Source organism: Rhinatrema bivittatum, chromosome 16, assembly GCF_901001135.1.
Source record: "Rhinatrema bivittatum chromosome 16, aRhiBiv1.1, whole genome shotgun sequence".
Taxonomy (NCBI): Eukaryota; Metazoa; Chordata; class Amphibia; order Gymnophiona; family Rhinatrematidae; genus Rhinatrema; species Rhinatrema bivittatum.
The window spans coordinates 50899702-50925937 of record NC_042630.1 but is presented as its reverse complement, the minus strand read 5'-3'; the positions used below and the strand labels follow the sequence as shown (position 1 = coordinate 50925937).

Here is a 26236-nt window from a genome sequence, read left to right as displayed (position 1 = left end):
CACTCCTCGTTCCCCAAACCAAAACCACTCACCACCTAACTTTCAGAGACCAAGCCTTTTCCACAGCCGGTCCTTCACTATGGAATTCTATTCCTCCGGATTTGAGACAAGAACCATGCCTACCTACTTTTAGAAAAAGGCTTAAGACTTGGCTATTTAAACAAGCCTTCCCAGATCCGAATTGAATGACAGCAACTTTTATAAGAGATAGCAAAATTTATAAGAGACTTCACAATATAATGTAAATAATTTAATCCTAACTGCTTGGTTTTCTTATTCTAATTCTCTCCCCAGTTATAAGACCCTTGTTGTAATGTAACTTTTGAGCTCTTTGCACTTGTTTATGTTCCATTTTTTGTTCACACCCCCTCGTTGTATGTAAACCGGCATGATGTGGTTTCTAATCATGAATGGCGGTATAGAAAAACTCTAAATAAATAAATAAATAAATAAATAAATAAATAAATATGTAGACTCACCTTATCAATGCTAATGATGATTTTTGTTTTCTCAACAGATCAGCTATGCCTCAGAGAATCTTTTAATGAGTGATGCTGTTAAGTTTCCTTATTTCTACCGGACTGTCCCCAATGAGCTGCACCTCTGTGAGGGAATATTAAAGATACTGAAGCATTTTGACTGGACCTGGATTGGCATCATTGCATCTGATGATGAAAGCAGCATGAGGGCTATCAATATCCTGAAAGAAGGGATTGAGCAGAACAGTGGCTGTATTGAATTCACAGAAATATTCAGTCGCACCAATGAACTGCCAGCAGAGAAAATACATAAAATTAATGAGACCATATATACATCATCGACTAATGTGATCATATACTATTCTATTGGAGAAATTGCATATAATCTATTAGAAAGAATAGATATATTGCAGGTGCCTGGCAAGGTCTGGATCACAACACATAAATCAGACTTTGTTTCATTCATGTACGATAATCCTAAAATAAAGAACAACACCTTGGCATTCACAACAGTAGAGAAGAACATTCCAAGCTTTTCAAAATTTATCCAGAAGGTGAATCCTACTCTGCTTCCAGAATATAATAAGCTTGAGTTTTTTTGGTGGAGCTTGTGTAACAACCTTTGCAATAAGAACATCAAACGAACATGTCGCAGAGAGGAACCACGGGTCTTCATGATGCACTGTACTGCCAAATTCTTTGGGAGCAGCTACAGTGTGTACAATGCCGTCTATGCCCTGGCACATGCACTGCATGACATGGTCAGATCTGGCTCTGGAAGCTCAATGCAGAGTGGGGAAAGTAAACATTTTGTGGATTATTTGCCATGGAAGGTAATAACAATTGTTAAAATTGTGTTTAGAAGAAAAGAAGGGATATATAATGACACAAGGTGGAAGGAAATCATTAAAGGGAGAAGGTGTCAAGGAATCTTTATGCTCACAAAATGCTGCCAGGCTGGGATAATTTGCCAGAAGTGAAGCAGATGTTGTTGTGAGGGAAATAATTGAAGGGACTTTTGTCTGGTCATATTTAACAATGAAAATGTGCCCATTTACGGAGGAAAGGGAGGTAAATGAATTAAAGCACTCAGAGGGGAAGAAAAATAAAGGACCATGGGGATTGACGGGGAGAACACACCCTGGAGCTCCACCATCTAAATAAAAAGAAATCAGTCCTTGAAGTCAAATAAATGATAGATTATTTTCTTTATTTAAGATTGGTGGGATGTGTTTTATTTTTCAATGCAATAGACAAGAAATCCTTTATCTGATTCTAGATTTGTCTTATTTTACACAGAAGAAAGTAATAATATGATTTCTAGAATGAGAAAAAGCTTTCTGATGTAAGTGTTGTGGCATCTTTGGAGGCGGTAGGGTGTAGCTTTGTGGAGAGATCTATTTTACCTGTGAAGAAGTGAGGAAGTTGTAGTGTTGTTACCTTCCCAGCCAGACTCCCAGTGGTAATAGGTGAATCCACCTTACTCACCAAGCTGTTCTTAAGTGCAACCCGTCAGAGAGGTCTCTGCTTCTGCAATGTTTCCTGAGCTCTTATTACTGGGTCTGAACCAGGCTGTGCCAAGGATTTTTGGAGCTGAGCTGGATCTCTTTCCTCAGTTTATGTGGTAAGGGGATACTGCATCTCTTAATACTTTGGCTGTTTAGCTACAAATTGTAACGGGCCGATACAATATAGTGTGTTCCGGTGGAGTGCACTGTTAGCCCGGGTTTGGCCACGCGTTTTCGATACGCTAGCTTTACCCCTTATTCAGTAAGGGGTAATAGCGCATCAAAAATGCGCGGCCAACCCCCCTGAAACTAATTTCGCCTGCAACATGAAAATGCATGTTGATGGCCCTATTAGTTATTCCCGCGCGATCCAAAAAGCAACATGTGCGGCGAAGCTGCACATTTTACTTTAAAAAAATAACGCCTGCCCAAAGGCTGGCGTTAATTTCTGCCGGCACCAGGGAAGTGTACAGAAAAGCAGAAAAAACTGCTTTCCTGTACACCCTCCGACTTAATATCATAGCGATATTAAGTCGGAGGCCCCAATAATACAAAAAAAAAAAAATTTAAAAAAAAAAAAATGTAAATCGTCCTGCGGCCCGCGGGTTGGAAGATGGACGCTCAATTATTCCGGCGTCCGTTTTCCGAACACGTGGCTGTCAGCGGGTTTGAGAACTGATGCTGGCAAAATTGAGCGTCCGCTGTCAAACCCGCTCACTGCGGCCTGTGCCGGGGTATGCCGAGGCAGCGCGCACAAGTTACGCCTGCTTCAAGCAGGCGTAACTTGCACAACAAAGGTAGGGGGGGATTTAGGTAGGGCTGGGGGGTGGGTTAGATAGGGGAAGGGAGAGGAAGGTGGGAGGACGCGGAAGGAAAGTTCCCTCCGAGGCCGCTCTGATTTCGGAGCGGCCTCGGAGGGAACGGAGGCAGGCTGCGTGGCTTGGCGTGCACAGGCTGCCGATTTTGCACAGCCTTGCGCGTGCCGACCCAGGATTTTATAAGATATGCATGGCTACGTGCGTATCTTATAGAATCCGGCATACTTACGTTTATGGGTGAAGAAAGCAGGTGCTGAACAGTCAGTGCCTTCTTTCTTTTTTTTTTTATTCTTTGTTTATTAGTTTTTCAAATGTTTTACAAACCAAAATAGTTCATAAACAAAATTTCAGACATTATCACATATCACTGTCATTATTAAATATAAGAAACATAAAAAATAAAGTAAAGATATATATGTGGTAATTCTTAATATAACAATCAATTATTCGAATTAAAGGCTTGATATTAATAGGGAGAAATTTTACACAAATTGTTAAGGAAAACAAGATGGTGGCACGGATAACACCTGTGATAATTTATCTATGTATCTGGTGTTGAAGTGGGTTGTCTTTTAAGTTTTATAAACCTAGCCAAATGTTCTGGTGTAAAAAATATATTGCATTCATCCCTTTTTTTAATCAAACATTTACAGGGGAAACACAGTTGAAAATAATAACCTAAATTTATTGCTTCTTGACGCAAGTTCAAGAACACCTTCCTTCTTTGTTGTGTAGCCAAGGGTAAATCAGGAAACATTTTTACATTCGAGTCATGGTAGATAACAGGATATTTCCTAAAATACACCTTCATAACCTTATTTATTTCATGAGTTGTAAGTAGAGAAACTAATAAAGTACCTTTATCTATTACCACTAAGTTAGAATTTTCCAAAAAATTGGTCAAATCTCCTTGAAAGGGAATGTTAGATTCTCTACTTCTAGAAACAGGTAAAAAATAACAAGAATTCACCACAGGCATATCTAACTCTGAGAAACCTAATATCTCCACCATGAACTTTTTTAATGTAGTGTATGGTGACTCTCCTACAATACGGGGACAATTTAGAAACCATGGGGCGGATTTTAAAAGGCGCGCGAATAGCCTACTTTTGTTTGCGCTCCAGGCGCAAACAAAAGTACGCTGGATTTTAGTAGATACGCGCGGAGCCGCGCGTATCTGCTAAAATCCTGGATCGGCGCGCGCAAGGCTATGGATTTTGTATAGCCGGCGCGCGCCGAGCCGCGCAGCCTACCCCCGTTCCCTCCAAGGCCGCTCCGAAATCGGAGCGGCCTCGGAGGGAACTTTCCTTTGCCCTCCCCTCACCTTCCCCTCCCTTCCCCTACCTAACCCACCCGCCCGGCCCTGTCTAAACCCCCCCCTTACCTTTGTCGGGGGATTTACGCCTCCCAGAGGGAGGCGTAAATCCCCGCGCGCGAGCGGGCCTCCTGCGCGCCGGGCCGCGATCTGGGGCGGGTACGGAGGACGCGGCCACGCCCCCGGACCGCCCCGGGCCGTAGCCACGCCCCCCGTACCCGCCCCCAAAATGCTGCCGACACGCCCCCCGAAACGCCGTGATGACCGGGCCCGCCCCCCGACACGCCCCCCCTTGGAGAACCCCGGGACTTACGCGAGTCCCGGGGCTCTGCGCGCGCCGGGAGGCCTATGTAAAATAGGCTTCCCGGCGCGCAGGGCCCTGCTCGCGTAAATCCGCCCGGTTTTGGGCGGATTTACGCGAGCAGGGCTCTGAAAATCCGCCCCCATAGGTTTAAACGTCTAGAATTATTCTCCAGAGTCTCCATACGCTTTTCAAGCCTCACTCGATCCTTGGCTACTGCAGCCTTAAATTCCAAAGTCTTTTCTTCTTTTTTTTCCAATTGGGTTATCCTGCAATTTGTCTCAGTTAGTTTCCCTTCCAAGACTTTTAATTCCTGATGCTGTTTCAAGGAGGCTTGGTTTAATTCTATACAAGCAGCTTTCATTTCGGATCTAAATCCCACAACTAAGTCCCAGATACCGTCTAGGGTCTCTACCGAGGGGCGAGGGGGGTCACCTCTGAATCCGGCGCCTTCTCTGGTCTCTCCCTCAACTGCTCCAGCAGTGTCAGGGGTCTCCACAGTCGTGCCTTCGATCAGGTGTTTCAGCCTCTGTAGCTTTCCCAGCTTCCCGGCTTCTTGCAACATTGGAAACCTCTCTGGGGTCGAAGGCGATGTCCTCTCCGGCGTCTCCGATCCAGCTCCCCCTTCGGTTCCGCGGGTGACCCCGGAAGCAATGCTATTTCCCGGGTCATCCTTCGCGTCACTCTCATTGCCCCTCCGCTCCGGTGGCCGATGCAGATCTGGGCTCAGGGAAACCTCCTCCAAGGGAGCCAGAGACTCTCCCAAGTCTCTGCGTCCAGCGGTATCCTCGGTTCCTGGAGTTCCAGGTGTGAGTAGATAACAAAAAGTTTCTTGCTGTATAGGTGAGGGTATTATCTCAGACGGATATACCCTCACTTTTCCTTTGCGTTTAGAAGGCATATCTTACAAAATTCAGAAATTCTTCGGATGCGTTCTTCTCAGCGTCTACTTCCTGCCACCATCTTTACCGGAAGCTCCGTGCCTTCTTTCTTAACGTGTCCCAGGCACCCCCTTTGGAGACGCAATGCAATATTTAAATTAGGGGGTTGCTAACGTGACCCCGATCAGTTTTCTTAACTCACCCATCTTCCAGTTAGGAAAACCAATGCCGTTTTTAAGGAAGTCGGTTTTCCTAACTCAGCCATCTGCTGGTTCAGAAAACCGATACTCAATTTCCCTAACTTGGCTGTCTTTTAAGTACAGTTTCTTTAAGCATTTAAAACAAATACAGAAAATCATATTTTCTGCTTTTCAGTACTTGTTTTAAATGTGCTCATCTATTAATGCCTGCTCCAGGCAGGCATTAATTGCTGAGCGCTAAATGTGCATCCTAGATGCACATTTTCTTTTTTGCATCTGAGTGAATGCTCAATGCTAATAGCCTCAATCACATGGATTTGCATGAGATTAGCACTATTAGACTCACTCTGCATCGGACACGCATTGAATAAGCACTAATCCTCTTATTGCATTAGGGGATTCATTAGTGCCTACTCAACCCTCAACTGACTGCTGGTTATACAGTGCGCTTGGTTGGGTGCACTGTATTGCATTGGCCCCCATTACTCCAACAGAGCAGATTTAATATCTAGCAGAAGTGCAATATACAGAGTGTAACAAAATTCAATATACAGAGTGTAACAAAAAACTATATAACTCTCGAAACACAATATCAAGAATTCCAGCAGACAATTCAGTTGTGTGATTAACAGTGTCAGATCTTTCCCACACAATACCAAGAATTGCTGCCAAAGAGCCAGCATTTGGAAACAGCATATACTTTCTGTAACTAAAACTACCAACGTTTGGAAACTATGATACAAATAAATGACCAGACCCCCAACTTGCCAGAATGATTTGAGGGGATTTAGAGGCAGAACTGAGGGTTTCTGCAGCAATGAGACTTACATTTTCACCTTTATCCAGCATTTTAAAAAATGCTGGAAGCATTATATTTATGCTTTTAGTATTTTATTGGTTTAATACTTATGATTTTATTTTATATCTTTTAACAGCTAACATGTTTTTGTAATTTCCTTCTTTTAATTTTTAGCTGTTTTATTCTTTTATAATTGATTGTAATTTCCTTACTTTATATTTATTGAAATGTTAACCGCTGTGAAGGCTATGCTGAGACAACGGTATATAAATGATAATAAACCTTAAACCTTAAACCATTCTTTTCTGATATTATGTAGTGACAATATTTATGGGAGAAGCTCTGAAATGGGCCACCACTTTTATGCACCAGAAAACAAGATCAACATGTGATTTGTTTCTCCAAGAATTTCAGAAAACATTTCCTGACCCCTACCAGAAACATACCACTGAGACGGGCTTACTACAACTGCATCAAGGATCAGTCTCGGCCCTATCATATGCTGATGGCTTCCTCCAGCAACAAGCAAATGTGGATTGGTGTGAAGAACTGTTGAGGTACCAATTTCATCTAGGGTTAAGGGAAGAGACTGACTTGGCTGGAATTGAACCTCCTTCTTCATTAGAAGAGATAACCAATGCTTGTATCCAAATTGGCACATGCATAGGGGCATGGCAATGAGAAACAAAATCCTGGATTGTTGTATTTTCCCTCAAGGAATCCCACTGAGGTAGTCGAAGAGCATGACACTCCAAAACCAATATAGGTTTGCATTGCCCACTCTTGGAGTCCAGTCTCGCAGCATGACCTTGTTTACGCTGCCTATGGTTTGGAAATGCAGGATACTTTATGGTTCAGAATTCCCACCAAGAGAGTCAGCAAGCAACTGATGACTTGCAGGACTGAGTAGTCCTCAAAACAACAAGGCCTAAGATAGAGTAGAACCAATATCTGAGGCAATACAGGCTAGCGCAGGCTAGGCAAAAAGATCAACTCCAGAAGATTAAATGAATGGATCAAACTTGAAAGACTTGTATACGAGAAAGAGGGGAGGTAGTAGCACCTCTGATTTCATGATTGGAGAAAGTGGATAAGTTGGACACCATGATTCTCCCACCGAAATCAATTTGGATGAGACAGTCCAATATCTTCCAAATGACCTGTGGGTGTTGTCCCAGGGCCTTCGAGGGGGGCTACTATAATAACAAGAAAAAATACAGCAGGAACTGGAGCACCCACAGATATATTTCAGAGCCTGATATTTGTAGGAGTGGCTTTCATAAAAAAGCAGAGGAAGAAAACCACCAGAAAAAATTGAGCCATGTTGAATGGAAGACACCAGCACCAAAGAAGTGGGCCACAAGCATGGAGTCACTACAAGATTCTTTGGATGAGTACCTTAGTAAAAAGGAAATGAGATACACTGAGACAGGGTGAGAAGAAACTATATCTGAGCCCATCACACCACATATCAACTGTGCTATATGGACAGCAGCAGCAGCAGCACCTTAATACCCCCCTGGTGTGCTAACTGATGAAGAGCAACTTGTAAAAAGTGCAAAAATCCCCAAACTAATAATTTTCCATTGCTTTCAACCTAAATGTATGAATAATGCATGCCTTTTAGAATGGGAAGAAGGACTATGTAAAACCATCCTATTCACCAAGATCTTACGTGCCAGCCAGGAGAGAGCTCTCTGCTGTCACAATATTCATTTAAACCTTACTGCTGGGTCTGAATTAGGCTGTGCCAAAGGATTTTGTGAGCTGAACTTGGACTATCTCCTCAGTTTAACTGCATTTCTTAATACTTTGGTTATCTAGCTGTAAACTTTAGTCAGGAAGCATATGTTTTGCTTTATTGTTTTATGCATTAAATAACACAGCTATTGTGTTCTTTTTTTATGACCCTGACAATCAGTGGCGTACCAAGGGGTATGGGTTGTGCCTGGGCCCCAGGGTGCATTCTATAGATGGCACCTGGATGCAGGGGAATCCCATCCTGTCCAGAGGCAAAGGTAGAAGAGGCTCATGACCAGGCCCAGCACTACCAGGTATACACACCTGGTTGGGGCAATTGCGGTCAGGAAGGAGACCCATGAGGCCACCAGTGGACCCGATCCCACTAGTGGCCAAAATAAAGAGGAAGGCAACAAGGCTGTCAGGGGACACCATCCCTTCATTAACTGAATGCAAGGAGATCCATGATGCCATTGGTTGATCCCATCCCACTGGTGGCTGTAATGAAGATGAGGGCTACAAGGCCACAAGCGATCCCCATCCCACTGTTGGTGGCCCATGAGGAGGGCTCGCATTCTACTGCTCCTTCACTGAGCAGGCATTCAGTAGCCAAACAACTTGCAGGTAGCACTACTCTGGTGATCTTGCAATGCACAAGGTCAGTATAGATGAATTGCTAGACTCATGAGATTTGACTAGCAGAGGGGCTGGCACACAAGGAGGAGCATCAGAATGGGCTCCCCATTCTGCTCCCAGTGGTGTGAGTGTGAATGAATGAATGAATGAATGAATGAATGAATGAATGAGATACTGTGTGTGAATGAATGGGAACTTTACTGTATATGTGTGTGTGTGTGTGTGTGTGTGTTAATGGGAACCTGACTGGAATGTGCATTTGTCAATGGGAACTCGATTTAGTGCTCACTAATGGAGATAATATCTCTAATGTATGGGTGGGTGCCCATCTCAGCACCAGCAATCATCAAACGGTATGGATTCATATCACTAATACGATACAGAGAAGTCGCACAAAGACCCGGGCTTTGAGTTTCAAAAACACTGACTTTGTTGAAATGGGGAAGTTCCTGGAGGAAGAACTAGAAGGCTGAGAGAAAACGAGAGATGTGGAACAACAGTGGGTCAAACTAAAAGGAGCAATTACTGAAGCGACTAATATATATGTTAGAAAAGTAAAAAAAGCAAGAAAAGAATGAAACCTATCTGGTTCACAAAGGAGGTGATTGATAAAATAAAAGATAAAAGAACAACATTTAAGAAATATAAAAGATCCCAAAGGGAGGATCACAAGGAAGAATATCTGGTAAAACTGAGGGAGACAAAGAAAGAAATCAAGAAAGCGAAAAGTCTAGTGGAAGAAAGGATTGCCAAAGAAGTAAAGCGAGGTAACAAATCATTTTTCAGATACTTCAGTGAAAGGAGAAAAGTCCAAAGTGGTATAGTGAAATTGAAAGGTGAAAAGGATCAATGGGTGGAAACAGATGAAGAAATGGCAGAAATATTAAATGAATACCTAAGTTTGATGTTCACTAAAGAAGACCTCGTAGCTAGTAAATAAGAAACTGGAAGGGGTGGAATGGATGAAACTCCATTCACGGAAGAGAATGCATGGGAAGAACTATGAAAATTGAAAGTGGACAAAGCCATGGGGCATGATGAGGTTCATCCCAGGATACTGAGGGAGCTCAGAGATGTGCTGGCGGCTCTGCTGTGTGACCTGTTTAATTGATCCCTGGAAATGGGAGCGGTGCTGAGTGACTGAAGAAGAGTGGCGGTGGTCCATCTTAACAAAAGTGGAAGCACAGAGGAGGCTGGAAACTACAGGCTGGTTAGCCTCACCTCTGTGGTGGGAAAAGTATTGGAATCGCTGCTGAAGGAAATAATAGTGAACTATCTACAAGCAGCAGAATTGCTGACCAGAGGCAGCATGGTTTTACCAAGGGAAGGTCCTGTCAGATGAATCTGATCGACTTTTTTGATTGGGTGACTAAGGAATTGGATAGAGGACGTGTGCTCAATGTCATCCACTTGGATTTTAGCAAAGCTTTTGATATGGTCCCACACAGGAGGCTTGTGAATAAAATAAGAAGCTTGGGAGTGAGTGCCGAGGTGGTGACCTGGATAGCAAACTGGTTGATGGACAGAAGACAATGTGTGATGGTAAATGGACCTTACTCGGAAGAGAGAGCGGTGATGAGCGGAGTGCCGCAAGGCTCAGTGTTGGTATCGGTCCTGTTCAATATCTTTGTGAGCGACATCATGGAGGGATAGAAGGTAAGGTTTGTCTTTTTGCGGATGATACAGATCTGCAACAGAGTGGACACATCGGAAGGAGTGGAGAGAATGAGACGGGATTTAAGGAAGCTGGAAAACTGGTAGAAGATATGGCAGCTGAGATTCAATGCCAAGACGTGCAGAGTCATGCATATGGGGTGTGGAAATCCAAAGAAATGTATTTGATGGGGGGTGAAGGGCTGATGTGCACGGAGCAGGAGAGAGACCTTGGGGTGATAGTGTCTAACGATCTGAGGTTGGCGAAACAATGTGACAAGGCGATAGCTAAGGCCAGAAGAATGTTGGGCTGCATAGAGAGATGAATATTGAGTAAGAAAAGGAAAGTGATTAACCCCTTGTACAGGTCCTTGGTGAGGCCTCACCTGGAGTACTGTGCTCTGTTCTGGAGACCGTATCTCCGAAGGCACAGAGACAGGATGGAGGCAGTCCAGAGAAGGGTGAACAAAAAGGTGGATGGTCTTCATCGAATGACTTATGAGGAGAGATTGAAGAACCTAAATATGTATATCCTGGAGGAAAGGAGGAGCAGGGGTGATATGATACAGACTTTCAGATACTTTAGAGGTTTTAATGATCCAAAGTCAACGACAAACCTTTTCTGTCGGAAAGAAATCAGCAGAACCAGGGGTCACGATTTAAAACTCCAGGGAGGAAGACTCAGAACCAATGTCAGGAAATATTTTTTCACGGAGAGGGTGGTGGACTCCTGGAACGCCCTTCCAGAGGGAGTGGTGAACACTAAAACTGTGAAGGATTTCAAAGGGCGTGGGATAAACATTGTGGATCCATAAAATCTAGAGATGTGAATGAGGAGAAAAGACATAGGGGTGGCTTGCTGGAATGATGGCTACAACCTGGTGATTAATACCCTTATTCAATAAATATACACACAGTTAATGCGACTCCAACATTGCTCTATGCTTCAATGGCAAGAGGAAATGTGGAAAAAAGGATTTGCATACACAAATAAGCAGGGGAATAACTTGCTTGTTGCAGCGGTTACTACTCCAAACAAAATTAGCCTGATTCTTCACTTTCAATGCATATCCAGTGTAGCTCTCTGTTTCAACGACCGGGGGGGATGAAGATAAGAGGATTTACATTGACAACAACCAACAAGGACTTAATTGCATAGTCTGGGTAAACAAATAAGCTTGGGAGTAGCTTGCTTGTTGCGGCGGAACTTTTGGCCAGCTTGGGGGGGCGCTCCTGACCCCCCCAAGCTGGCCAAAAGTTCCTTTTGGGTCCAACGAGGGTCCCGGAGTGAACCCGCGGGGAATCACGTGACGTCGGCGTCACTCCGACGTGACGCCGACGTCACGTGCTCCTCGCAAAGGAGTTCAGAAATGGCGTCCTGACTCCCCGCTAGACCACCAGGGAGTTTTGGTAAGTCTTGGGGGGGGGGGGGATTAAGGAGGGTGAGGGGGTTTAAATTTTTATTTAGGGAATTGGTGCACTTATGGACATAGACTCAACTTATGGAATTCTCCATATGTCCATATTGACCAAAATTGACCCCCCCTTTCGACTTATGGACTTATGAACATAAACCTTTGCTCTGCACATCCCTAGTAGCTTCATGTAAGCTAAAATTATAGAAACACATACCAACTGTTTAATTCCCTCCTACCCTATCCCTGTACCCACCCACCCCTGGGTTTGTTCTATTAATATAGACTGGCTGGGATACATAATTGGTACATGATAATTTGGGATACATAATTGATAACAAGATAATTTGCTAATTTGTTGTCACAGGATGTGGTTAGTGCAGTTAGTGTAGCTGGGTTCAAAAAAGGATTGGATACGTTCTTGGAGGAGAAGTTTTTGGAGGAGAAGTCCATTACCTGCTATTAATTAAGTTGACTTAGAAAATAGCCACTGCTATTAATAGCAACAGTAACATGGAATAGACTTAGTTTTTGGGTACTTGCCAGGTTCTTATGGCTTGGATTGGCCACTGTTGGAAACAGGATGCTGGGCTTGATGGACCCTTGGTCTGACCCAGTATGGTATGTTCTTATGTTCTTAAGATCAAATGAGAAAATGAGGACTATCCAATGTATCAATTGTGGAGCCTTTATCTTGAGGAAAATCATCTGGAAACTTAGGACATGCCTCATTTGTGTAGAACTCTCTGCCATGAAAATGGAGTTGGCTCACCTTAAAGCAGAATTAGCTGCAATAAAAAAGGTATCAGCAACCACCAATAAATCCTCACCCGCTTTACTGAATTCAGGAATGGTTTTCCCCATTACCACAGAAAATTCAAATGTCCAGAAAACAGTAGGTTCAGGTAGAATAAGACATGTGGCCCAATCACACCCATTCTTCATTAATGTACAACCCACATGTCCCCTCCCATGGAGCATACAGGAACCCAAGAACACATGGATTAAGACCTGTGAGGCAGAGACACACACTCTCTCAAGTGACACAAAATGCCTTCCCTATATTAAATAATGAAGAAGTCTAGTGATGGAGATTGAAGTGGTATCTTAAAGGAAGGAAGAAATCCAATGCATGCAGAAATTCAATAATACAACCAATAACCATAAGAAAAAGCTCATTGTGCTGGGTGACTCAGTCAGCAGAGGCACTAATATTGGAACTCTTTTCAAAGAAAACACTATAGTTATAAGTCTTCCAGGATCACTGTACGGTAGAAGTACTATTCAGATAGTCAGTGCAATCCAAGAAGAAAGCAAGGACTCTGAAGCTGATATTATCATCCATCTGTGAACCAATGACCTTGCTAGGAACAACATTCAAGTGGTACAGAGAGATTTCCAGACTCTGGAGATGCAGCTTAGTCACATGGCAAACATTATTGCCTTTTCAGAGGTGTTAGCTGTTCATGGAAAGGGAAAAGAGAGGCTAAAACATACAGATAACTTCAATACATGACTCAAACTGGTGTAAGGAGCAAAGTTTTGGATATATTGAGGGCCGAGGCCATGTATGGGACAATAAACGGCTCTATGCCAAAGACATTTGTTTGTGGCAGGAAAAAGGATCCTAAGTGATAAATTCACATCCTATGCCATAAAGCATTTAAACTAGAGGATGTGGATGGCAAAAAGAATTTAGAATTTCACCGGCCAAATCTCAAAAAAATGGGTGAAGGGGATAACAAAAGTCAGCTGAATAAGGCACAAAAGAAGTCCAAGAAGAGCAGTAACCTGAAGGAGAGAGAAACCTATGAGCACAAATGCTTAGGGATGCGAATCAGAACCGGACTCTTTTCCGGTATCGGGTTCGGATAAAAACCGTGGGAAATCTTCGTTCCCGCGGTTCTTAGCGGATTTTGTTGGCTGTCTCGTGCTGAAAAAAAAACCCACCCTGACCCTTTAAATTTAATTATTTCAAATCCCCCACCCTCCCGACCCCCCCAAAACATTTTTAAAGTACCTGGTGGTCCAGCGGGGTCCCGGGAGTGATCTCCCGCTCTCGGGCCATCGGCTGCCAGTAAACAAAATGGTTCCGATGGCCCTTTGCCCTTACCATGTGACAGGGGTATCCATGCCATCGGCTGGCCCCTGTCACATGGTAGGAGCAATGGATGGCCAGCGCCATCTTAAAAAATGGCATGGGCCATCCATTGCTCCTACCATGTGACAGGGCCGGCCATGGTACCGATAGCCCCTGTCATGTGGTAAGGGCAAAGGGTCATCGGCGCCATTTTGATTAATGGCAGCTGATGGCCTGTGAACGGGAGATCGCTCCCGGGACCCCCGCTGGACCACCAGGTACTTTAAAAAAGTTTTGTGGGGTCGGGAGGGAGGGAGATTTGAAATAATTAAATGTAAAGGGTCGGGTGGGCTTGGGGGTTGTTTTTGAGTGCCCTTTCTTCCCACCCCCCCCAAAAAAAACAAAAAAAAAACGATAAGAGAACCCCACAAAATTAATCGTGGGGTTTTCCTATTGCTATCTGGGACCCCAGATATTTGACGAGTATGAAAAAGTACATAAGACCCACGACCCAATTGACTGACATCTAAATGTATGACGATATGATTATATACTTCTCTGGTTTTGTTTATGTAGCTCCACACTTTAGCCTTAAGATGCTGCTGACACATAGGGGGAAGGGGGGAGAAATATGGGAGGGGAAGGGATAGGAGGGAAGGGGGGAAGGGGGGATGCAGGTTGGAGGGGACAAGCTTGTTGCTGTTCTAAGTTCAGTACTAAGCGCATACCAACAGTTGTCTCTGCTCCTGGACTGATTGGTATATATCATATCTTTGTGGCGACTAGCAGTCCTGCATTCAGTGTTAAGGTTTTTATGTTGTATTGACAGTTTCACCTTTTGCCTGAATTGTTGGTGTGTGAAATTTAATAAACATATATTACAAAAAAAAAACATGAAATTTCATAACATTAATATTTATTTGCATGCAATTGTGACAATATTCAAAGTATAGTACCAATGTGCTAATCTTCAGGCATTTTCAAGTTATTGGTGGTTTCATGGAAAGTTTGCTATGAATGTGATTGAACTCTAACAAAACTTTCTTGTGAAACAATTTTTGGGATAGTTTTCAGAAGGTGTTTGACAAAGTCCCTCATGAGAGGCTTCTACAAAAACTAAAAAGTCATGGGATAGGAGGCGATGTCCTTTCGTGGATTACAAACTGGATAAAAGACAGGAAACAGACGGATTAAATGGCCAATTTTCTCAGTGGAAAAGGGTAAACAGTGGATTGTCTCAGGGATCTTTACTTGGACTGGTGCTTTTGAATATATTTATAAATGATCTGGAAAGAAATACGACGAGTGAGGTTATCAAATTTGCGGATGATTCAAAATTATTCAGAATAGTTAAATCACAAGCGGATTGTGATACATTACAGGAGGACCTTGCAAGACTGGAAGATTGGGCATCCAAATGGCAGCTGAAATTTAATGTGGACAAATGCAAGGTGTTGCATTTAGGGAAATGGGTCCAGACTTTTGCATACTCATCCGGCGCTTAACCGTTGCCATCAGAATACACGGGTATTCCAATGAATATAGCTCAATAAGGAGTCTAAACCAATGATTTTGGTGTGGCACTTCCTTTGAGACCCAGCAGGCATGAATCCTTTTTACCCCACCAGGCTCACCTTTTGAATAAATTGTAGGCCATATGTATTGATCCATGTCAGACCAGGGGGGTTAACACCAAAAAGCCATAGCATGGGATCAGCTGGCAAGGTGGCTGCTAACATGTGACTGCTCAGTTTTATAATCTGCTGCCACATGGATTGGATCCCCGGACAAGTCCTAAAGCTATGTGGAAAAGAGCCAGTGGTCGTCCAGCATTTAGAACATGTCGGGGAGTCAATCATGTGTGCCTTAAATGCTCTGTCCGGAGTCATGTAAAATTGTCTCAAAAACTTGAACCATGTATATTTTAAAGTGCTATAAATTGGATCCATTTTGATGGCTAAGTTTTCCAAAGATGCCATGATCTATGTACACAAAATACGGAATTTTATGCACAAGTCAAGCTTCTAGAGCCCATTTTATAGCTAAGGCCTGCTTCTCCATTGTAGAATATTTATTCCGTGGTAGAAGCTTCCAACTTATATAGGCCACCAGATGCTCTTTGCCATCCTTCATTTGGTTGAGGACCACCCTCAGTCCTAACTCTGAGGCATCCATCTGAACAATGACGAGCTCTGTAAAGTCTGGAGTTATTAGGATCAGATTGGAGCAGATCACTTCCTTCAGCTTATGGAAGGCTTTCTCTTTCTCGGCTGACCATTGGACTTTTCTGGTGATTTCTTCAATAAGATCCCCGTAAGTGGTTCTGCCTTCTTGGAATAGTTAGTAGCCTGTCAGGTCTAGAAACATGCTAAACTTCCCTTTGGTTTGTGGGATACGTAGCTTGGTAATTGCCTCAATCTCCCTGGACTATGAATCAACTTAACCCTTCCCAAGGTATAGCCAAGATATTGGACTTCTTGTCCTCCAAACAAGCACTTCTTCATGTTCACCATCAGAACAGATTTCCATAGAGTGAAAAATACAGCTTGCAGTTGACTTAGGTGTGTCCTGCAATCTGAGCTGTAGACTACTGTGCCGTCCAGGTATACAGTGCATAGCCCTGGTGTAAACAGAGTATTAGAGATGTGATTCGGCAGAACCTTTTGGTTCAGCCTTTGTTATTGGCCCACTGCGGGAAATTTTGTTTTCCCGCGGTTCAGGCCGATTTTTTTTGGCTGCCCCCCAAAAAAACCCAAACCCACCCCAACTCTTCAAATTTAATTAATTACAAACCCCCACCATCCCGACCCCCAAGACTTGCCAGACCCCTCCCCCCAAGACTTGCTAAAAGTCCCTGGTGGTCCAGCGGGGGTACTGGGAGCGATCTCTCCCTCTCAGGCCGTCGGCTGCCAGTAATCAAAATGGCACCGGTGGCTCTTTGCCCTTACCATGTGACAGGGGCTACCGGTGCCTTTGGTCAGCCCCTGTCACATGGTGGGAGCAATGGATGGCCCACGCTCTAAAGTTTTCCATCTGGCCTACTACATCTTCCAGGTTCACCATACTTTGGGTCAGTTCATCTAAATCGTCACCCTTGAAAATCATCTCTGGAATTCGTACCTCCTCAACATTGTCCTAGGTAAACACGGAAGCAAAGGCCTTCTCTTCCCTAGGTGCTCCTTTAATGCCTCGATCATCTAATGGTCCAACTGACTACCTCTGAAGTTTCCTACTCTGGATATATTTAAAAAGGTTTTCATTATGAGTTTTTGCCTCTACGGTGAACTATTTTTCAAATTCTCTTTTAGCCTGTCTTATCAATGTTTTACATTTAACTTGCCAATGTTTATGCTTTATCCTATTTTCATCAGATGGATCCTTATTCCAATTTTTGAAGAAAGATCTTTTGGCTAAAATAACCTCTTCCACCTCACCTTTTTTAGCATACATCTGGACTGCACTTCTAAAATGGTATTCTTTTACAATGTTCACGCCTGTTTTACACTCTTAACCTTTGTAGCTGCACCTTTCAGTTTTTTCTATCAATTTTTCTCATTTTAGCAAAGTTTCCCTTTTGAAAGTTAGTTTAATGCCAAAGCTTTGAATTTACTTATTGTCCACCTTCCAGTCATTAATTCAAATTTTATCATGTTACAATCTCTATTTCCAAGCCACCCCAATAATATAGAAACATAGAAACATAGAAATGACGGCAGAAGAAGACCAAACGGCCCATCCAGTCTGCCCAGCAAGCTACGCAGTTTATCCATTTTTTTTTATCTCCACCCCCCCCCCCCCCCCCTTTTTCTCCCTCCCACCCGTCACTATTGGCTTCCAGCACCCTCCGGCCCCAATTCCCTTCCACCCCTCCACCAATGCAGAGAGCAGCGCCGTATCCACATCCCAGTTAACATCCAGCTCAATCAGGGGTAGCAACTGCCACAACAAGCGGCCACACCCCTGCCCCATACTCTTACCCACCTCTGTTTTGTTTGTTTGTTTGTTTTTTGGTTTTTTTTCTGTTTTTTTTTTTTTGGAGATGGCAGCCCTCCATCCTTCCGCTCCGTGAAGGTGGAACACAAACCACTAATGCGGAGTCAGAGCATTAATGTCCATAACTGCTTCCTACAATGGGGACAGTCCCATGCAAAATGGCCACTTTCTCCACAAGTGAAATATGGGGTCTCCCCACATTAGGCTCTGGAGTTACAACTCGCATTCTGGCCTGCTCTTCCAACAGCCGAAGCCTCTGAAACTTAGAATCTCGTCAGCCTCTATGTCTGTCCGTTACTTTCTCAGGGGAGAACAGTACTTCTGGCACAGAGTACCAGAAGATGTAGTAGGCCAGATTGACAAACTAAAGAGTAGCAAATCACATGGACTGGATGGTATGCATCCTAGGGTACTGAAGGAACTAAAAAATGAAATTTCTGATCTATTAGTTAAAATGTGTAACCTATCATTAAAATCATCTATTGTACCTGAAGATTGCAGAGTTGCCAATGTAACCCAATATTTAAAAAGGGCTCCAGGGGCGATCCTGGAAACTATAGACCAGTAAGCCTGACTTCAGTGCCAGGAAAAATAGTGGAAACTATTCTAAAGATCAAAATCGTAGAGCATATAGAAAGACATGGTTTAATGGAACACAGTCAACATGTATTTACTCATGGAAAATCTTGCCTAACAAATCTGCTGCATTTTTTGAAGGGGTTAATAAACATATGGATAAAGGTGAACCAGTAGATGTAGTGTATTTGGATTTTCAGAAGGTGTTTGACAAAGTCCCTCATGAGAGGCTTCTAAGAAAACTAAAAAGTCATGGGATAGGAGGCGATGTCCTTTCGTGGATTACAAACTGGCTAAAAGACAGGAAACAGAGAGTAGGATTAAATGGACAATTTTCTCAGTGGAAGGGAATGGGCAGTGGAGTGCCTCAGGGATCTATATTGGGACCTGTACTTTTCAATATATTTATAAATGACCTGGAAAGAAATACGACAAGTGAGGTAATCAAATTTGCAGATGATACTAAATTGTTCAGAGTTGTTAAATCACAAACAGATTGTGATACATTGCAGGAAGACCTTCTGAGTCTGGAAAATTGGACATCCAAATGGCAGATGAAATTTAATGTGGATAAGTGCAAAATGATGCACATAGGGAAAAATAACCCATGCTATAGTTACAAAATGTTAGGTTCCATATTAGGAGCTACCACCCAAGAAAGAGATCTAGGAATCATAGTGGATAACACATTGAAATCATCGGTTCAGTGTGCTGTGACAGTCAAAAAAGCAAACAGTATGTTGGGAATTATTAGAAAGGGAATGGTGAATAAAACGTAAAATGTCATAATGCCTCTGTATCGCTCCATGGTGAGACCACACCTTGAATACTGTGTACAATTCTGGTCGCCGCATCTCAAAAAAGATATAATTGTGATGGAGAAGGTACAGAGAAGGGCAACCAAAATGATAAAGGGAATGGAACAGCTTCCCTATGTGGAAAGACTAAAGAAGTTAGGACTTTTCAGCTTAGAGAAGAGACGGCTGAGGGGGGGATATGATAAAGATGTTTAAAATCATGAGAGGTCTAGAACAGGTTAATGTGAATCAGTTATTTACTCTTTCAGATAATAGAAATAGTAGGGGGCACTCCATGAAGTTAGCATGTAGCACATTTAAAACTAATCGGAGAATTTTCTTTTTCACTCAACACACAATTAAACACTGGATGTGTGTGCTAGATGTGTGTGCCAGAGGATGTGGTTAGTACAGTTAGTTTAGCTGTGTTTAAAAAAGGATTGGATAAGTTCTTGAGGAGAAGTCCTTTACCTGTTATTAATTAAGCTGACTTAGAAAATAGCCACTGCTATTACTAGTAACAGTAGCATGGAATAGACTTAGTTTTTGGGTACTTGCCAGTTTCTTATAGCCTGGATTGGCCATTGTTGGAAACAGGATGCTGGGCTTGATGGACCCTTGGTTTGACCCAGTATGGCATGTTCTTATGTTTTTATGGTAGTAGGCCTCAGCCACTTCCAGCGCCTTTTCCAGTGTCCGATTCAGTTGTTGGTAGACCCAATGCCACAGGGGCTGTCCGAGGTCACCTAGGAATTGTTCCAAGAGAATAATCTTGGTGACCTCCTGACCAGGTTTCCCCTCCTGATGAAGCAACTTCCAGGTGACATCACAAAGTCTATGGAAAAGATTTCTTGGATTCTCCCCAGGCTGCAGGAAACTGGACTGAAAGCATTGTCGATAGAACTCTGGGGTGAGCCCAGCTCTCAGAAGAATGGCAGTCTTAACTTCCTGATATGTGGTTGTGCTAACGGGGTTTGCATTCTGGAAAGCAGCTTTACAATCTCCAATTAGTATCTTACCTAGGTAGGTCGTCTACCTGTCCTAAGGCCAGCTGGTCAGTCTAATAGTCCACTCAAAATTCTTTAAGAAGCTGTCAGTGTCCTCTCCAGTATGATCATGGCTAACAGAAGATGTTTAGCCACCACCATTTGCACCGACAGTGCCACTTGAGTCAAAAAGGTGTTCTGCTAAGGCACTTGCTCCACAGTGTGTGTTGCTGGTTTGTTTGGACCTGCAAATAGGGATGTTTCGATTTGTTTTTTGTTTCGCTGGGACCCAAATGCGTTTCATTGGTTTCATAGGGGGAAAAACTGATTTGTCCATTAGTTTCATGCATTTTTCTCTTGCCATTAAAGACAATGGGGGAAGTATTTGCAGCCTATTTTTTCTGTTGAATTGGGGTTTTCTTATCAATTCTGATGAAACTTATGGGAGCAATCATCAGAATGAGAAAAGAATTCCAAGGTACTTAGGCTGTGGCAAAGTGGCACCAAAGTTGCATGAATAGCCTAAGGCACTGTAAAGGGGCAAAGGGGTACCAGAAGTGGCAAGAGTGCTTTAACAGAGGTGCAAAGCAGCAGCGAGAGTATCAATAAACACACCACAGCTTCAAAAGCCAGCACCGATAACAGTTGCATGAACCCTCAAAGACAGCATGATAGGCAAAGTGGCAAGACAAGTGGCATCAACATCCAACAGCACAATGAAGGGGTAAAATAGCAAGCAACACACTGAGGAACCATGATAGTGGCAAGAACACCATAAGGAGTAGAGTGAGTCGTCTGGTATATGGCAGCAAGGCAGAGTGGCAGAAAGCTGATAGGGGCAAGACAGGCTGGCAGAGCTGAGGTAGTCAGGTCACTGTGGTTTTGATAGGGGCAAGCTGGCTGGTGGAGCTGAGGTATTCAGGTCACTGTGATTTTGATAGGGGCAACACAGGCTGGCAGAGCTTAGGTAGTCAGGTCACTGTGATTTTGATAGGGGCAAGACAAGATGAGGCTTAGCATGTGGTGCAATTGTCAACCGGGGCATAATGTCCACCCGACCCATCTTGAAACAAAGACCAAGGAGTCTAACAAGCGTGATAGAACCTGAAACATGATGAACTATGCCTGGGTGGGGAGGAGCTGCTGTGGTTGCAGATCATGGTGATAGTAGCAAATATTCAAACAAGAGCCCTGGGGAGAGTTCCCTTTCCTTTTTGCAGGAAAAGGCTCCCTAGAATGGGTTCACCCCCAGTGTGTGGTGGTTCCATTGCCATCTAGTGAGCTTTTGCTGGCCTATTAAAATCTGGTGGAGATAGCAGATATTCAAATGAGAATTTTGAAGGCCAAGGTGGAGGAGGTTTCCATGTGTACAGTGGTTCTGGTTCAACATGGGTCAGCAGAGGGTACTAAGAGATAGGCTGGCTATACCTGAGGAGAGTTCCCTTTCCTTTGCGCAGGAAAGGGCTCCCTAGAATGGGTTGGCCCCTAGAGTGGAGCACAAGCCTTCAAAGTGTAATGAGTCTAGGTGGAAGAGGTTTCCATGTGAACAGAAGTTCAACATGGGTCAGCTGGTGCTAAGAGATAGGTTACACCTGAGGAGAGTTCCCTTTCCTTTAAGCAAGAAAGGGCTCCCTGGAAAGGGATGGTCCCTAGAGTGGAGCACGAGGGACATAAAGGCTGGAAAGTGGACAGACTGGCACAGCGTTTGAGGTCAAGCCCTTGTAGGGACATAAGGGCTGGATGGACAGGCACAGCATTTGAGGTCAGGCCCTTGTAGTGATGTAAGGGATGGACAGAAAGGCACCGAGTTTGGGGTCAGGTTCATGTGCTGATATTATCTGGAGCATAGGAGGCATTTGGAGCTGCTTCAAGGCTTTCAATTACTTTTATTCATCTTGGCATTCACAGGGAAAATCTGGAAACCCAAGCAAAGGCAGGTTTACTTTCAAAAACACTAGCATTTCCATCAACTCTGGTGCCAGCCTTGAGTGGTGAGGGCTCATGATATCCCCTGTCATTGAAAATACACATTCACTGGGCATACTGGTTGGTGAACATGACAGATATCCCTGAGCCACTTTGGCTAGGTGTGGACAGACAGTAGACTTGTGTGCCCAATAGGCCAGCGGATCTGTCTGCTTGTCCTCTATAGGTTCTTGGAGATACCTTCTCACTGACATTTGTGCTGGTGTCTCCTTTGCTTGGTTGGGCTGAGAGTCACTCATGCCAGCTGCTTTCACTCTAGCCCATTCCAGAACTGATGATTCTTTAGGGGCAACATGGCTTTGGCGTACTGAAGTGGAGGGGGAAGTACTAGCTGTCGCTGACAGACTGCCACTCCTGTTTGGGATTGTACTACTCTCTGAAGTTTCCCCTGTTTCCTCCTCTGCTTCATGCCTAATCTGTCTCTACCTATGGCGCGTCTGTTCACAGACATTTCCTAACAGCAGGTCCTTCACAAATGTGAGACAATAGGGTGAGTTTCCTTTTCACACAGGGATCACAGTCTGTTGCGAGCATGTATCTGCGGTATTTTGTTAAAGGTCATAATTTCTCTTGCACCTGCTTCTGCAACAAGTCCAGACAATGCAGCACCTCTGCTGTCATTCCCTCTTCCTGTTTAAAGCCCTCCAAAGTTTCCTCCAGAAAATTAACTATAGGGATAATGTCAGTCAAGGTGGCACTTCTGGAACTCAGCTCCTCCATGACATCCTTGAAGGGCTGCAGGATTTTACAAACTGACTAATGACTAACTAATCATGATGCCCTAGGGGACTCTCCACACCTATGTCCATTTCCACAGAAAGGTCATGAAGGGGTGTCTGCTGTTCCACTAAGCTCTTGCTGTTACGAGCGCGAGGAGCGCGGTCGTTTCTAAGCAGGTGGTGAGCCCTTGGGCCACGGCAAGACTTAGGGGGAGCCCCAAGCCACACCGTGGGAGGTGAACCGATGCAGGCATGGTGAGCCAGGCGGGTACTGAAGCAGGGGGTAAGGAGCGGAGTCTGACCCTCAGCCGGACTTGCATGCCCATGGCAATTAACAATGCAATGTTGGTTGATGAACAGTCTTCTGACTGTTCCAAGCCCTTTCGGACCTGCCACTGGGTAACGACATAGGGGGGCAGGCCGGACAGAGGACGAGGGCAGACAGAGTCCTTAGAACATGGAAGACGTCAGACGGGGGCTGAAGCAAGACATCCTAGACGAGGCTGAAGCAAGACATCAAAGACAAGGGCTGAAACAAGACATGGGCACTGTCTCTCAGGGCGCCCTACACAGCCAGCACGGCTGGACTGGTCACGGACCACCCTGTCCTACAAACGCGGGAGCGGACAAGCGCAGGGAAGAGGAAGCGGTGGGTTATTGCACTCCTGGCAGTCAAGGTAGGGCAGGTTGCTGCACTCCTGGCAGCCTAAAGCAGGTTTGCTGCACTCCTGGAAGCCTAAAGCAGGTAGGAACATCAGGAACTGGATCAGGCACTGGAACAGGAACAGACATCAGGAATATCTGGAACAGACATCAGGGCAACAGGCATAGACAGGACAGGGAGCCATCGAAGCAAACACGACCACGGAGGACCTGGATCGAGGAAGAGGTACAGACGACTGTAAGGCTCAATCCAAAGGCAAGCAGGAACTGAAGTGAAAGTCCTTTTATACAGCTGTATGCGGGCAACTCCCTGGGAGGAGTTCACTTGGACCGCCCCTCGCTGGCCCTATAACTGAGGTGGAGAGCTGCGGGCCGGCCCCTAGGGGGAAGGGCGTGGCCAAACCAGGAAGTCCAAACCCAGCCAGCAAGCCACAGGCAGGCCTCAGGAACAGCTAGGCCTCCCAGGCCCTGGAGCAAATCCTGGATGGTACACAGGTGAGGCCCTGGCTTCAAAGCGGCCTCCAGTGGAAAGGTGAGATACCTCCTGTAGCGCAGCAACAGGGGGGGATTGTAACAGCTCTGCAGCTTTTTATAGGTAGAATTCCACCGGGTGCCAAGTCTTGAATGAGACGCTTGTGAGGCATCCTCAAATCAGTCTGCTTTTCACGGAGAACCTGCCCCGCCTTCACACTTCTATGGAAAAGTGCTGCTATGTTCCTGCCCTTGTGTATTAACGTATGCAGGTATTCATTCTCTTGGTGATTGGACTCCAACCCCAGAGTTGACTTCACTACCAGGTGCAGAGTGTGTGCAAAACTTTGGATGTTCCGAAAGCGCCCATCGGATATTGCCTTTACCATTTTTCCACCATTGTGACAAAGAACCCTGCCTGAAGACTCCTGTCTCACTGGTGTAGCTGCCAGCCCACAAGCATCTGTCTGATGCATGCTAGAAAATTGGCTGAGGTATGGGCCTCGTCCATTAGGTGAATATGCAATAAAGCCCACCTCCACTCTGATACTTGTTCACTAATAAAGCTGCTGCCTGCCCCTGCCTCAGCCAGGGTCCCACCAGTGTGCTGACAGGAAGAGGTAAAAGTGTGCTGCATTCAGTGTGGACTAGATATCACAGGTGAAATGTACACTGCCCTCTGCCTTAGCTAGCAGTGCTTGGATGTGATTGCAACACTGGCTGCGCAGGCTGTGGATGACCTTTATGGTAAATGTGGTTCTGGAGGGGACTTTGTAATTTGGAACTAAGACCTTCAGCAAATGCTTGAAACCACATTCTCCACCTCCTGCAAGGGCTGGTCATCAAGTGCAATCATTTCCCCAATGCTCCTGGTTACAACATTTGAGGCTGCCTGCCTCCTTCCCCAGGATAGCATTACCGAACACCACCCCATTTCCTCCATGGTGGTTTGTCGCTTCTGGCATATGGAAGGGGGCTGCTGGCCTGCCACCTGACTGCTAGAAGGGGCTGAGGTTGTGGGGTGACTGCTCCTTTTCAACCACTTTATGCTGCCTGAAAAAGGGGTCCCCTGACTGGTACTGCCACTATCGCCAGATGTCAGTACTGTTGGGTGTTGCTTCTGCATATGATGCATCATGCCAACATTAGTTAGATGTCCCATTTTCTTGCCTCTGCTAATAGCCCTGGCATAGTAATTACACTGAGCAAAACGCGGGCCTTCTGTCACTTTAAAGTGGCTCCAGATCACAGATTTCTTACGTGATCCCTTCTCTATAGCCTTCGGGGTGGATGCTGGCTCTGGAGTTGAAGTAGTGGGTGCACCCTGAGAAGGGCACACCAAACTAGAAGTTATTACTTGTAACCTACAAATTAATTTTAATATTAAATCAAAACCGCCTAATATGTTCCTAACAAACAAGCTTAACTTACACAGGGCATAAATTGTTACCACTCCATGATGGCACATGGTTAATTTGTAATCTATACCACTCATATTTTTCATTATCGTGCGTTTTTGTAAACCGTTGTGATGGTTATCTATCTCAACGATGGTATAGAAGAGTTTTTAAATAAAATAAATAAATAAAATGCCAAGGGGCATCAGTCATACTCTGTGCCTGCGCTGACTGTTCTTCCTCCTCCTCATCATCAATTTCATCTCTCCCTTCCAGCACTGAAGTGGAGACTAAGACAGAACTAAAAAAATCCTCCTAAACCTTCTTCACCTATTAATTCTTCCATTTCTGATGATGACAAACTCACACAAGATATTCTTCATCGGAATCAGAAGCAAACAGTGTCTGTGCTACATTGTGGGTGCTAACTAGAGTCTGCTGTTGCACTGCTGCTTTTGGGTCTTGCCCTTTTCTCTTGCACGACTCAGCCTCCCCTCCCCTCCAAAACAATAAGGTCAGAAACAGGTGGTGACTGGTGGTGCATCATCTTTAAATTTCAGTTTTTTCCGGCTGGAACTGCCTGCCCCTCCAAACATTTTAGATTGGAACAGCTCCTTTTTTAACTTTAATGGGGGACTGGCACTGCCTTTTGAAGTGCCTCCTCTGTCAGTCGCAATCACTCGACCATGTGTACCTTTCCCTGACATCATGGATTTAATGCCACTGCCTACTAGGGATTTCAATTAAAAGAATTATTTCTTTATTGGTGAATGAACACCTCTGTACCAATATATGTGAGTCTGGAAAACCACACACACACACA

The 26236-nt window shown here is 44.5% G+C and overlaps 1 protein-coding gene across 1 annotated transcript in view; it reads left to right on the top strand.

The window, feature by feature from the left end:
- LOC115077656 (vomeronasal type-2 receptor 26-like) overlaps positions 1-26236 on the top strand; it is a 150506-nt gene that overhangs the window by 108338 nt on the left and 15932 nt on the right. The window contains exon 4 of the mRNA XM_029579952.1: positions 518-1312. Coding sequence (XP_029435812.1) covers positions 518-1312 — 795 coding nt within the window. The remainder of the gene's footprint in view (positions 1-517; positions 1313-26236) is intronic.